The sequence below is a fragment of the Arachis stenosperma genome, chromosome 3 (genome assembly GCF_014773155.1).
Source record: "Arachis stenosperma cultivar V10309 chromosome 3, arast.V10309.gnm1.PFL2, whole genome shotgun sequence".
Taxonomy (NCBI): Eukaryota; Viridiplantae; Streptophyta; class Magnoliopsida; order Fabales; family Fabaceae; genus Arachis; species Arachis stenosperma.
In genome coordinates this window covers 58,456,214-58,471,300 of record NC_080379.1, presented here as the reverse complement: position 1 = coordinate 58,471,300, position 15,087 = coordinate 58,456,214, and the positions used below count along the sequence as shown (strand labels likewise).

The following is a 15,087-nucleotide window of genomic DNA, read 5'->3' as shown; positions in this document are numbered from 1 at the left end:
TGGGTGAGTTCAGGGGTGTTTGGAGTGAAGGGTCGTTTGGTGACGATGGAGATCAGGGCATAGACGTGCGTAGAAGAAAAAGAAGAAGTGGGTGCTTGAGAAACCGAACGAGTGGTGGAAGTTGAAAGTCGTAACCTTTTGGAGAATAAGAGATGACAAGGAGCACAGGAATTCGGTTTGAGAATTTGCACTGCCATTAGAGAGAGAAAGAGAGAGAGAGAGAGAGAGAGAGAGAGAGAGAGAGAGAGAGAGAGAGAGAGAGAGAGAGAGGGGGGAGGGGGTGTTACACCCTGTAAGAAAATGTTTGTAATATTAGTCCAATAGTTTAGAAGTTCCTTTTCCCTATGAATTTGTCTATTTTTAAGCTTCCTTGAGATTGAGATACTATAGCATGGCCTTTGTTCATGTCCTATAAGATCTTTATTCTAAATATTTGGGTTTTTCTTTTTTGGAACAATGATCACTATAATACTTCAATTACTTTTATGCCATACCATTTTTGCTTTTCAATCTATTACTCTGCTCTATTAACATTGAAGTGAGTTATATATACTTACATTTCTAATATATTGAATTATTTGCTACTTCCACAATTGTCTATAACTTTGTATAAACATCATTTTCATTCATGCAGAGAAGTAGTAGTGCTGGGAATACTGCAAATAGAGTTATGAATCACTCAATTTAAGGATTTCAATTTTGTAGAATAAACTTTTGTAATAACATCAAATTTCACAACCCTAATTACATTAAGCCTCTTGATTGTTTAACAAAATTACCAATTACACTTCTGTCAAAGGAGAAGAAATTTATACACCTGAATCAAACAACAAAGGAAAACCCAAAGAGGGATAGAAAGTCACAAATTTACTTAAACAAAACATCTTGTATTTGCAGCTTATGTTATACAGTTGACTCAAGAATGTAAAAATCCGGCAAACCGAGAGGGAAACAGAATTTCGACTCGTCTCTACGAAACTGAGATTGATTCCAATAAAGCATCCACATAGTCTTTGAGTTTAACTTTGGTGATTGCACATTCTCTTCTGCTTTCTGGAACTTCCTGTCCATTCTTGAAGTGGATGAATGTTGGTAGCTCATCAACTTTGTACTCTTCGATTAACCTAGGGTTCGCATCATGATCAACCTTCGCCACTGTTAATCTGTCTTCATATTCCTGCAATTTATGATACAAAACATTTCAGTTTGAGAGAAAATCCTTAAGAACATTCAGCAAGAAGTTTCTGTTCATATGACAAGATGTGTTGCATTTCTTAAAATCATGTCCTTACTTTCATGGTTCATCAAGGTTATAAATCATTCCAAGCTTAAGTATGTGTTGCTAGCATGGCAAATATCTCTCTATTAAAAAACTCACACTAATTTTTTTTACTTTTGTTTCATTCAATGGAGACATGAAATAAGACAACACTCTAACCAACACTCTAAATTTTGTTATCAAAAGAAGAATTATTTATTGTTAATTAACGAATAAATTAATTAATATTATCAGATAGTAGAAAACGGCACGATAAATTCTTCAGGAAAAAGGAATTTGGAGGGCGAGAGAGACCTGAGCTAGGGGTTCCATAGTGGGAGAGATCAAACGGCAAGGACCGCACCAGTTAGCGACGAACTCAACGAGAACGGGACGGTTAGCCTTCAAAACAGTGTCGTTAAACTGTGTCTCGTTGATCTCTGTGATGGTGGTGCCGCACGTAACGGCGAATTGACGGAAATAGCGGAGCTTGGGACATGTAGTTCTTCTTTGGGAGGAATAAAAGGAAAGCCTTGTCGGAACGGAGCAGTGAAACAAAGGAGCAGCAGAGTAAGAGGAGGCGGAGGAGGTAGATGCAAGTGTACGGAGTGGAAGCGTCGAAAGTAATAAACCGGGTCTTAACACTCAAATCGAACCAGACCAGCTGAACCGGTTTGCAATTTTATCAAGTTTTGGGTCAAATACATAATTTTCAATAAATACTGTACGAACGCCATCCTGGCCATTGAAATGGCATCTTTCCATCTGGTCCACCAAGGTCCGGAAAATACTTTTTCCACCAAAGACAAAGCCATGAACTATAAATTTGAGAGGCAAGAGTTTAGAGAGATACATGCATTATATACTAGTTCGGCATTAGATACCTACATTCAGTTCTCAAACAATTTAAGTGTTCTACTAATAAAATGAATATACAAAAGATATTGTACTTTGTCGTAAGTCTTCTTAGGATTACTGCCTTGACTCAGATTGCATTCTAGCATAACTTAAGAACTTCTAATATTTTTACTAATCTTCTTAGGAAGGAAATTCTTTTGAAATAAAATAAAAAATATTAATTCCAAAAACAATTATTTTAAATTTATTTTCAGAGATTTAATTTTTTTATTGCAAAAAATTCATCTTACTACTAGATGAACCTCAACATATTGACTGAGGTTCGTCTACCCTTCTTCGGCGAATCACAAAAAAACGTGAAGTTCGTAATATCTCTCGACGAACTTCAAATGACAATTCTATAGGCACTGGTATTATGTCACTTTGCTTAAACTTCACAGCCACTAGCCACTTCTTTCTTAGTGTTGGAAAGTACCATCTCTACTATAATTTTATTTCATTTTTTTTTATAGGTTTTGAGAGTACATTTTCTTAAAAAATCTAATGTGAAAGTACAAAAATGTAAATACTACTTGTTTTTCTGTACTCATGTGCATTTCTATGTACTCCTCAGACAGAGACGATGATAATTCAGTTGCTGTTGCCCTGACTGTGTTAAAGGGGCGCGGATTTCATGTGCCAAAATTTTTTGGCACACCAGTGCACATAGCACTTATGTTCGGCTAACCGGTGCGCTATTTGATGTTGGTCGTCGGATCTCTCTGTTTTTTCAATCTAATGGTAGAGATTACTCTTTCTTTTTCCTCCTTTAATTAGTTAGTGGGCATCATGTGTCAGGGGGGTTAGTTTGCAAAATTTACTTTGTAGCTGGTTATTTTTGTTACATTCGAAAATTATTTGGGTTTATGTAAAATTAGTTTACCATGTTTTAAGAACTAAATTAATGGCAGTTAGTGATTCTGTTTAACGCTAAATCAGAGATGATGGAGGTGGACTGGAAAGGAAGGAAAAGCGCCGTGGACGTCGTTTGACGCATACAAGATAAGCTTCGATGTTTATGTATCCGTCACTAACCGTCAATGAAGTTGCAGGAAGCTTTCTCCTGCGGAATCACACTGCAAAGCTGCCTACTCTCCAAAGTGTGGTATCTGTCGTGACTCGTTGGTTCGGAGGATGAAGATCTGCATAGTGTCCTTGCCGAAGCTGGATTCGATCACCGTCGGATAACAATGAGTGATGTTTCGGCTAGATGTATGGCTTTGCCGGAGACGATCAACAAGGAATGATCAAAGCGGCGTGGGATGGTGGGCGAGAGGATGACAAAGGAGAGGCCGACGGTGTTACGAGTCGGGTGGGTTATGTTGGAACACAGTCGGTTGAACTTGGCTCAATCCTAATGGGCCTCTAGAGTATCTTTTTTTGGAGATGCATATTTTTTCTAAAACCAATGCTGGGCTCAAGTGTAGGGCTATTAAAAATGTTGTTAAAACTAGATAAATGGTTTAGTATGGTCCTTTTTACTGTACGAAAAAAAAAAATCCTCGCATGGCTGAACAAGGAAGAGGAACACCAAAATAGTTATTGTATGTATAATAAGTTGTTGAACCGTTTAACAGCAATATTAATTTTCTGTATAATATAATAATTAAAATACTATGTAAAACAAACTTAGCTGATTAATGTAAGGTTTTGCCACATGTGCACTAAAAAAATGATGTTGGTGCATAAAATTATAGAAACGTTGATGCACATATTTTTCAATTGAACACGGGTTGTATTCGTACAATATAATTGGTTGAGGTTCAATACCTGTCCTTTAATGAGCAGACTTTGATAAGGTTTTTTAAGGAGATTTTATTATTTAATTTCACTAATTGGTCTATTATAACCTCATAGAGAAGTACTTTGAAACTTGTTTAAATCAGTCTCTTCGTATTCTTTGTTGATCCAAGCATTTTAATTGGAAACATGTTTATCCTTTATAAAGAAATTTGTTCTTTTATAACGGAATTTGGCATAACATTACGATACGCTAAATGAAAATAATTCCGAATGTTTTTTCTGGTAGTGTAAAACTGATTTGCAAGGATAACTTGATAAATAGGTCTTTGATAACTCACCCGTAAATAGTTGCTGAAATATTCTGGAATCATGATTTAGAAACGTTAAATGCTAATAGCGCAAGATAATTCCCTAATTTTGTTTAAACCGCTCACATGACATGTTTTATTTTGGCTAATTCATAAGCAGAGGGACTGAGTTATGAGTAATTTCAAATAATTCACAATAAACAGACAACGAACCGATGAAAGTAGATATAATAATCGCTACCGAATTTTAATTAGCATTTCTAAAGATCAAAAGGGCCACCAAACAAACAAACCAAATAGATCATTCAGGACTTCAGGCCTCGACAGAAACCAACACAACATAAAGATATCACCCATGTGCACCAGGTCAAATACCTCCGTCACTGTCTTCATTCTGCTCCGGTTTAACACCTGCTCGACGAAACAAAGATTTGTGCTTGACCTCCAAAACATCGACGACCCTGTGTGCCAGGTCACGCCACTTTTTGGGCCGATTTCCGTATATTTTGGGCCGAAGGCCATGATGTGATATTGTCTTGGGTTGGAGGCTGTTATGTAATTTTGTGTTCGGTCGGAGGCCATGATGTGGTTATGTTATATTGGATGAATCAGCGGTATGTTTGGTGAAATTGCTTCGTCGATATATGAAATGAAATACTATTATATATTTGTTTTGATTGGGGTCTTTATAAGTTGAAATATAAATATGAATTTTGGGTAATTTACTTTTGACCGGTAAGATTCATAAGACGAGCGATAATCACTACGGTTGAATCCGATCCTCCTTATATATACTCTTGTGACAATTTCTAAAACTCCTCTGGTCAGACCATGTGCTTAGATTCTGATGAGCGGATAATTTATACGCTTTTTGGCATTGTTTTTAGTATGTTTTAGTTAGTTTTTATTATATTTTTATTAGTTTTTATTTAAAATTCACTTTTCTGGACTTTACTATGAGTTTGTGTATTTTTCTGTGATTTCAGGTATTTTCTGGCTGAAATTGAGGGACCTGAACAAAAATCTGATTCAGAGGCTGAAAAAGGATTGTAGATGTTGTTGGATTCTGACCTCCCTGCACTCGAAGTGGATTTTCTGGGGCTACAGAAGCTCAATTGGCGCGCTCTCAATTGCGTTGAAAAGTAGACATCCTGGGCTTTCCAGCAATGTATAAAAGTATATACTTTTCCCGAGATTTGATGGCCCAAACTGGCGTTGCAAATCAGCTTCAGAATTCCCGGCGTTTAACGCCGGAACTGGCACAAAAGTTGGAGTTAAACGCCCAAACTGGCACAAAAGCTGGCGTTTAACTCCAGGAAGAGTCTCTACACATGAAAGCTTCAATGCTCAGCCCAAGCACACACCAAGTGGACCCCGGAAGTGGATTTTTACGTCATTTACTCATTTCTGTATATCCTAGGTTACTAGTTCACTATAAATAGGATCTTTTGACATTGTATCATTACCTCATGACACATCACACATTTCTCATTGTATCTTCTACGGCATGAGTCTCTAAACCCCATGGTTGGGGGTGAGGAGCTCTGCTGTGTCTTGATGGATTAATGCAATTACTACTATTTTTCATTCAAAAGCGCTTGTTTCCATTCTAAGATATCACTTGTTCCTCAACTTGATGAATGTGATGATCTGTGACACTCATCATCATTCTCACCTATGAATGTGTGCCTGACAACCACCTCCGTTCTACCTTAGATTGAGTGGATATCTCTTGGATTCCTTAATCAGAATCTTCGTGGTATAAGCTAGAATTGATGGCGGCATTCAAGAGAATCCGGAAGGTCTAAACCTTGTCTGTGGTATTCTGAGTAGGATTCAGGGATTGAATGACTGTGACGAGCTTCAAACTCGCGATTGTGGGGCGTTAGTGACAGACGCAAAAGAATCACTGGATTCTATTCCGACATGATTGAGAATCGACAGCTGAATAGCCGTGCTGTGACAGAGCACGTTGAACATTTTCACTGAGAGGATGGGAGGTAGCCATTGACAACAGTGAAATCCTACATACAGCTTGCCATGGAAGGAGCCTTGCGTGTATGAAGAAGAAGACAGTAGGAAAGCAGAGATTCATAAGATAGAGCATCTCCAAAACCTCAACCTGTTCTCCATTACTGCAAAACAAGTATTTATTTCATGTTCTTCTACTTTTCACAATTAAACCTGAGAATTATTGATATCCTGACTAAGAGTTACAAGATAACCATAGCTTGCTTCAAGCCGACAATCTCCGTGGGATCGACCCTTACTCACGTAAGGTATTACTTGGACGACCTAGTGCATTTGCTGGTTAGTTGTGCGAAATTGCAAAAGTGTGATTGCAATTTCGTGCACCAAGTTTTTGGCGCCGTTGCCGGGGATTGTTCGTGTTTGGACAACTGACGGTTTATCTTGTTGCTTAGATTAGGACTGTTTTATTTTTTGTTGGTTTAGAGTCTTTTATTTGAGTTTAGTTTCATATTTTAAATTTGGTGTCAATTGCATGCTTTTGTTTTCCTTTAATTTTTCGAATTTGCATGTTCTTAGTCCTTCCTTGATCTTTAAAAATTTTAAGTTTGGTGTCTTCTTTGTGTTTTCCTTTAAATTTTCGAAAATTTGTGTTTGATTTTCTAAAAATTTTAAGTTTGGTGTCTTTTGTGCTTTTATTCACTTAAAAATTAAAAAAAAAATTGTTCTTGGTGTTCATCTTGATCTTCAAAGTGTTCTTGGTGTTCATCTTGACATTCAAAGTTTTCTTGTTTGTTCTCTTTGTTTTGATCTAAAATTTCTAAGTTTAGTGTCGTTTTGTTGTTTTTCTCTTTCCTCATTAAAATTTAAAAATAAAAAAATATCATTTCCTTATTTTACTCATAATTTTCGAAATTTTGCATTAAATTAGTCAAAGATTTTCAAAATCATATCTTTTCTTTAGTCAAGTTAAAATTCTAATTTCAAAAATTGATCTTTTCAAATCTTTTTCAAAAATCAAATCTTTTTAATTTCTTCAATCATATCTTTTTCAAAATAATTTTCAATCATATCTTTTTAATTGCTAATTCCAAAATCTTTTTAATTAATTAATTAATTTAGTTTTCAATTTGCTTTGATTTTATTTAGTTTTCAAAATTTTATTTTATTTTCTTTTCTATTTTATTTTATTATTTTCGGTCATTCCTAATTAAAAAAAAATTTTTTTACTTTACTTGTGAATCTATATCATCTCCCTTTCTCCATCATGGACCTAAGTGGAATTGAGCAGTCCAGAAAGACTCTGGGGTCATATGCTAACCCCATTACAGCTGCATATGGGAGTAGCATCTGTATACCTCCCATTAAAGCAAGCAGCTTTGAGCTAAATCCTCAACTCATTATCATGGTGCAGCAAAATTGCCAGTATTCCGGTCTTCCACAGGAAGAACCTACTGAGTTTCTGGCACAGTTCTTACAAATTGCTGACACAGTACGTGATAAAGAGGTGGATCAGGATGTCTACAGATTATTACTGTTTCCATTTGCTGTAAAAGATCAAGCTAAGAGGTGGTTAAATAACCAACCCAGAACAAGCATAAAAACATGGAGACAGTTATCAGACAAATTCCTGAATCAATTTTACCCTCCAAAAAGGATGACACAGCTGAGGCTGGACATCCAAGGCTTTAAACAAGAGGATAATAAATCCCTTTATAATGCCTGGGAGAGGTACAGAGGTATGCTAAGGAAATGCCCCTCTGAAATGTTTTCAGAGTGGGTACAGTTAGACATCTTCTACTATGGGCTTACAGAAAAAGCTCAGATGTCTTTAGACCACTCAGCTGGTGGATCTATACACATGAGAAAGACGATTGAAGAGGCTCAAGAACTCATAGATACTGTTGCTAGAAATCAACAGTTGTACTCTAGCAATGAGTCCTACATAAAGGAAGAGGCCAGGGCAGTAATTACTAATCCTAATCCTCAAGAACAGATTATTGAGCTTAATCAACAATTACTCCTTATGACAAAACAATTAGTAGAATTTAAAGAGATGCTCCAAGACACTAAAAATGCTAACAAGAATGTGGAAGCACAATTGAATCAGACAAGACAGCAACTATCTAAACAGATAACAGAAGAATGCCAAGCTGTTAAATTAAGGAGTGGGAAGACATTGAATGTATCAACTCAAAGCAGCAGAAAGCTAAGAAAGGAACAACTGACAGAGGATGACCAACCAACTACCCAAAATCCCTCTAAGGACAGTAAGAGCCCAGAGAGAAATGATTCTGGCGTTCAAACGCCAGAAAAGGGTAAGAAAGTGGCGTTAAACGCCCAATGGGTAGCCAATTCTGGCGTTCAAATGCCAGAAAAGGGTTGCAATCTGGCGTTAAACGCCCAAAAAGCACCCAGTCTTGGCGTTCAAACGCCAATGAGGAATCAGACACCTGAGAGTGTTGATAGTAACCCCTCTAAAAAGGCTTCTCCAACCAACTCTGTAGGGAATAAACCTGCAGCAACTAAGGTTGAAGAATATAAAGCCAAGATGCCTTATCCTCAGAAACTCCACCAAGCGGAATAGGATAAATAATTTGCCCGCTTTGCAGACTATCTAAGGACTCTTGAAATAAAGATTCCGTTTGCAGAGGCACTTGAGCAAATACCTTCTTATGCTAAGTTCATGAAAGAGATCTTAAGTCATAAGAAGGATTGGAGAGAAACTGAAAAAATGTTTCTCACTGAAGAATGCAGTGCAGTCATTCTGAAAAGCTTACCAGAGAAGCTTCAAGATCTAGGAAGCTTTATGATACCATGCACATTAGAAGGTGCTTGTACCAAGACAGCCCTATGTGACCTTGGAGCAAGTATCAATCTAATACCTGCATCCACTATCAGAAAGCTTGGGTTGACTGAAGAAGTCAAACCAACCCAGATATGTCTCCAACTTGCTGATGGCTCCATTAAATATCCATCAGGCATAATTGAGGACATGATTGTCAAGGTTGGGCCATTCGCCTTTCCAACTGACTTTGTAGTGCTGGAAATGGAGGAGCACAAGAGTGCAACTCTCATCCTAAGAAGACCCTTCCTAGCAACTGGACAAACTCTCATTGATGTACAAAAAGGGAAAGTGACCCTGAGAGTCAATGAGGATGAGTTCAAGTTGAATGTTGTCAAAGCTATGCAGCATCCAGACACCCCAAATGACTGCATGAGCGCTGATATCATTGACTCTTTGGTGGAGGAGGTCAATATGACTGAAAGTCTCGAATCAGAACTAGAGGACATCTTTAAAGATGTTCAGCCTGATCTGGAGGAATTAAAGGAAATAAAAGAACCTCTGAAAATTCCTCAAGAAGAGAAGAAACCTCCTAAGCCCGAGCTCAAGCAACTACCACCATCCCTGAAATATGCATTTCTGGGAGAATGTGACACTTTTTCAGTGATCATAAGCTTTGCTTTAAATCCACAGGAAGAGGAAGCACTAATTCAAGTGCTAAGAACACACAAGACAGCTCTTGGGTGGTCCATAGGTGATCTTAAGGGCATTAGCCCAGCAAGATGCATGCACAAGATCCTATTGGAGGAAGATGCTAAGCCAGTGGTTCAACCACAGAGGCGGCTAAATCCAGCCATGAAGGAAGTGGTGCAGAAAGAGGTCGCTAAGTTACTAGAGGCTGGGATTATTTATCCTATTTCTGATAGCCCCTGGGTGAGCCCTGTCCACGTTGTCCCCAAGAAGGGAGGCATGACAGTGGTTCATAATAAAAAAAATGAACTGGTTCCTACAAGAACAATTACAGGGTGGCGTATGTGTATTGACTACAGAAGGCTCAATACAGCCACCAGGAAGGATAATTTTCCTTTACCATTCATAGACCAGATGCTAGAGAGACTAGCAGGTCATGAATATTACTACTTTTTGGATGGCTATTCAGGCTATAATCAAATTGTAGTGGACCCTCAAGATCAAGAGAAAACAGCATTCACCTGTCCTTCTGGCGTATTTGCTTACAGAAGAATGCCTTTTGGTCTATGCAATGCACCTGCAACTTTTCAGAGGTGCATGCTATCCATCTTCTCTGATATGGTAGAGAAGTTCCTGGAAGTCTTCATGGATGACTTCTTAGTATTTGGAGACTCATTCAGCTCCTGTCTTGATCATCTAGCACTTGTCTTGAAAATGTGCTAAGAGACTAACCTGGTCTTAAACTGGGAGAAATGTCACTTTATGGTGACTGAAGGAATTGTCCTTGGGCACAAAATTTCAAGCAAGGGAATAGAGGTGGATCAAGCAAAGATAGAGATAATTGAAAAATTACCACCACCTGCCAATGTTAAGGCAATCAGAAACTTTCTGGGGCATGCAGGATTCTACAGAAGGTTTATAAAGGATTTTTCAAAAATTACAAAACCTCTAAGCAATCTGCTAGCTGTTGACACACCATTTGTGTTTGACACAGAGTGTCTACAGGCGTTTGAAACCCTGAAAGCCAAGCTGGTCACAGCACCAGTCATCTCTGCACCAGACTGGACATTACCATTCGAACTAATGTGTGATGCCAGTGACCATGCCATTGGTGCAGTGTTGGGACAGAGGCACAACAAGCTTCTGCACGTCATTTATTATGCTAGCCGTGTTCTAAATGACGCACAGAAGAATTACACAACCACAGAAAAAGAGTTACTTGCAGTGGTTTATGCCATTGACAAGTTTAGATCCTATTTAGTAGGGTCAAAAGTGATTATGTACATTGACCATGCTGCTCTTAAATACTTACTCATAAAGCAGGATTCAAAACCCAGGCTCATAAGATGGGTGTTGCTTCTGCAAGAGTTTGATATAGAAATAAGAGACAGAAAAGGGACAGAGAACCAGGTAGCTGATCACTTGTCTCGGATAGAACCAGTAGCTGGGGCGTCCCTCCCCTCCACTGAGATCTCTGAGACATTTCCGAATGAGCAATTGTTTGTTATTCAGGAAGCTCCATGGATTGCAGACATTGCAAACTATCGGACTCAAGGTTCTCCTTCTACCACCATGGAGATGAAGCATGAGAAGCTTCTCTCAATACAGAGTCAAACAAAACCCCCACATTCAAACTCTAAGTTTGATGTTGGGAGGCCACAACCAAACTCTAAGTTTGGTGTTGAGAGGCCACAACCAAACTCTAAGTTTGGTGTTGAAAGGCCCCAATCATGCTCTGAGTGTCTGTGAGGCTCAATGAGAGCCCACTGTCAAGCTACTGACATTAAAGAAGCGCTTGTTGGGAGGCAACCCAATGTTATATTTATCTATTTGCCTTTGTTATTTTATAGGTTGATGATCATGGGAAGCCACAAAATCAATTGAAAAAGCAAAAACAGAATGAAAAACAGAAAGAAAAATAGCACACCCTGGAGGAAAAGCTTGCTGGCGTTTAAATGCCAGTAAGGGCAGCAAATGGGCGTTTAACGCCCAGTCTGGCACCATTCTGGGCGTTTAACGCCAGAAAGGGCACCAGAGTGGCATTTAACGCCAAGAATGGGCACCAAGCTGGCGTTAAATGCCAGAAATGGGCAACAGCCCGGCGTTTAACGCCAGGATTGGCAGAAGGAGCATTTTTGCTCGCCACTTGGTGCAGGGATGAATTATCCTTGACACCTCAGGATCTGTGGACCCCACAGGATCCCCACCTACCCCACCACTCTCTCTCTTCTTCACCCATTCATCAATCACCTCAACACCTCTTCCCCAAAAACCCCTCTCTCCACCCCTATATAAACCCTTCTTCACTCCTTCATTTTCACACAACCTAAACATTACTTCTCCCTTTTGGCCGAAACACAAAGCCCCCCTCCATCTCCTCTATTTCTTCTTCTTCTACTCTCTTCTTTCTTCTTTTGCTCGAGGACGAGCGAAGCTTCTAAGTTTGGTGTGGTAAAAGTGTTGCTTTTTGTTTTTCCATAACCATTTATGGCACCTAAGGCCGGAGAAACCTCTAGAAAGAGGAAAGGGAAGGCAAAAGCTTCCACCTCCGAGTCATGAGAGATGGAGAGATTCATCTCAAGGGTGCATCAAGACCACTTCTATGAAGTTGTGGCCAATAAGAAGGTGATCCCCGAGGTCCCTTTTCAAACTAAAAAAAGGTCAACTTTAATCAAAGGTTAGACCAAGTCCTCATGGATATCTGTATGGAAGGAGCTCAATGCAAACAGGAGATCCCACTCATAGACATGAGCATGAGGAAATTCCTCATCATGAAATCCCTGAGATGCCTCAAGGGATGCACTTTCCTCCACAAAACTATTGGGAGCAAATCAACACCTCCCTAGGAAAATTAAGCTCTAACATGGGACAACTAAGGGTGGAGCACCAAGAACATTCCATCCTCCTCCATGAAATTAGAGAAGACTAAAGAGTCATGAGAGAGGAGCAACAAAGGCAAGGAAGAGACATTGAGGAGCTCAAGCACTCCATAAGATCTTCAAGAGGAAGAACAAGCCGCCATCACTAAGGTGGACCCGTTCTTTAATCTCCTTGTTCTTTATTTTTCTATTTTTCGAATTTTTATGCTTATGTTTATCTATGTTTGTGTCTTATTACATGATCATTAGTGTCTTAGTGTCTATGCCTTAAAGTTATAAATGTCCTATGAATCCATCACCTTTCTTAGATGAAAAATGTTTTTAATCACAAAAGAACAAGAAGTACAAGATTTCGAATTCATCTTTGAAACTAGTTGAATTAGTTTGATGTGGTGACAATACTTTTTGTTTTCTGAATGAATGCTTGAACAGTGCATATGTCTTTTGAATTTGTTGTTTTAAGAATGATGGAAAAGGAGAAATGTTATTGAGGATCTGAAAAATCATAAAAATGATTCTTGAAGCAAGAAAAAGCAGTGAATTCAAAAAAAAAGGAAGAGAAAGAAAAAGCAAGCAGAAAAAGCCAATAGCCCTTTAAACAAAAAGGCAAGGGTAAAAATAAAAAGTGATCCAAGGCAAAAAGAGTGTGCTTAAGAACCCTGGACACCTCTAATTGGGGACTCTAGCAAAGCTGAGTCACAATCTGAAAAGGTTTACCCAGTTATGTGTCTGTGGCATGTATGTATCCGGGGGTAATACTGGAAGACAGAGTGCTTTGGGCCACAGCCAATACTCATAAAGTAGTTGTGTTCAAGAATCATCATACTTAACTAGGAGAAACAATAACACTATCTGAATTCTGAGTTCCTATAGATGCCAATCATTCTAAACTGCAAAGGATAAAGTGAGATGCCAAAACTGTTCAGAGGCAAAAAGTTACTAGTCCCGCTCATCTGATTGGAGCTAAGTTTCATTGATATTTTGGAGTCTATAGTATGTTCTCTTCTTTTTATCCTATTTGATTTTCAGTTGCTTGGGGACAAGCAACAATTTAAGTTTGGTGTTGTGATGAGTGGATAATTTATACGCTTTTTGGCATTGTTTTAGTATGTTTTTAGTATATTTTAGTGAGTTTTTATTATATTTTTATTAGTTTTTATTTAAAATTAACTTTTCTGGACTTTACTATGAGTTTGTGTGTTTTTCTATGATTTCAGGTATTTTCTGGCTAAAATTGAGGGACCTGAGCAAAAATCTGATTCAGAGGCTGAAAAAGGACTGCAGATGCTGTTGGATTCTGACCTCCCTGCACTCGAAGTGGATTTTCTGGAGCTACAGAAGCCCAATTGGCGCGCTCTCAATTGCGTTGGAAAGTAGACATCCTGGGCTTTCCATCAATGTATAATAGTCCATACTTTTCCCGTGATTTAATGGCCCAAACCGGCGTTGCAAATCAGCTTCAGAATTCCTGGCGTTTAACGCCGGAACTGGCACAAAAGTTGGAGTTAAACGCCCAAACTGGCACAAAAGCTGGCGTTTAACTCCAGAAAAAGTCTCTACACATGAAAGCTTCAATGCTCAGCCCAAGCACACACCAAGTGGACCCCGGAAGTGGATTTTTACGTCATTTACTCATTTCTATATATCCTAGGTTACTAGTTCACTATAAATAGGATCTTTTGACATTGTATCTTTACCTCATGACACATTACACGTTTTTCATTGTATCTTCTACGGCATGAGTCTCTAAACCCCATGGTTGGGGGTGAGGAGCTTTGCTGTGTCTTGATGGATTAATGCAATTACTACTGTTTTTCATTCAAAAGCGGTTGTTTCCATTCTAAGATATCACTTGTTCCTTAACTTGATGAATGTGATGATCCGTGACACTCATCATCATTCTCACCTATGAACGTGTGCATGACAACCACCTCCGTTCTACCTTAGATTGAGTGGATATCTCTTGGATTCCTTAATCAGAATTTTCGTGGTATAAGCTAGAATTGATGGCGGCATTCAAGAGAATCCGGAAGGTTTAAACCTTGTCTGTGGTATTCTGAGTAGGATTCAGGGATTGAATGACTGTGACGAGCTTCAAACTCGCGATTGTGGGGCGTTAATGACAGACGCAAAAGAATCAATGGATTCTATTCTGACATGATCGAGAACCGACAGCTGAATAGCCGTGCTGTGACAGAGCGCGTTGAACATTTTCACTGAGAGGATGGGAGGTAGCCATTGACAACGGTGAAACCCTACATACAGCTTGCCATGGAAAGAGCCTTGCGTGTATGAAGAAGAAGACAGTAGGAAAGCAGAGATTCAGAAGATAGAGCATCTCCAAAACCTCAACATGTTCTCCATTACTGCAAAACAAGTATTTATTTCATGTTCTTCTACTTTTCACAATTAAACCTGAGAATTATTGATATCCTGACTAAGAGTTACAAGATAACCATAGCTTGCTTCAAGCTGACAATCTCTGTGGGATCGACCCTTACTCACGTAAGGTATTACTTGGACGACCCAGTGCACTTGCTGGTTAGTTGTGCGGAATTG

At 38.8% G+C, this 15,087-nt stretch overlaps 1 protein-coding gene across 1 annotated transcript; it reads right to left on the bottom strand.

Annotated features, from left to right (window-relative positions):
- Positions 1-970: 970 nt before the first annotated feature.
- Positions 971-1,995, bottom strand: LOC130966161 (thioredoxin X, chloroplastic-like). Its single transcript, XM_057890931.1, has 3 exons — positions 1,982-1,995; positions 1,574-1,895; positions 971-1,177 (listed from the first exon to the last, which is right to left on the bottom strand). The coding sequence occupies exons 1-3, from the start codon at positions 1,993-1,995 to the stop codon at positions 971-973; spliced, it is 543 nt and encodes a 180-aa protein (XP_057746914.1).
- Positions 1,996-15,087: the final 13,092 nt, after the last annotated feature.

What these genes read in the sequence shown, in the direction of transcription:
- LOC130966161 (XM_057890931.1), bottom strand. An exon ending in CTATGGAACCCCTAGCTCAG is followed by an intron (nt 1,178 to 1,573) that starts GTCTCTCTCGCC and finishes CATAAATTGCAG; the next exon opens with GAATATGAAGACAGATTAAC.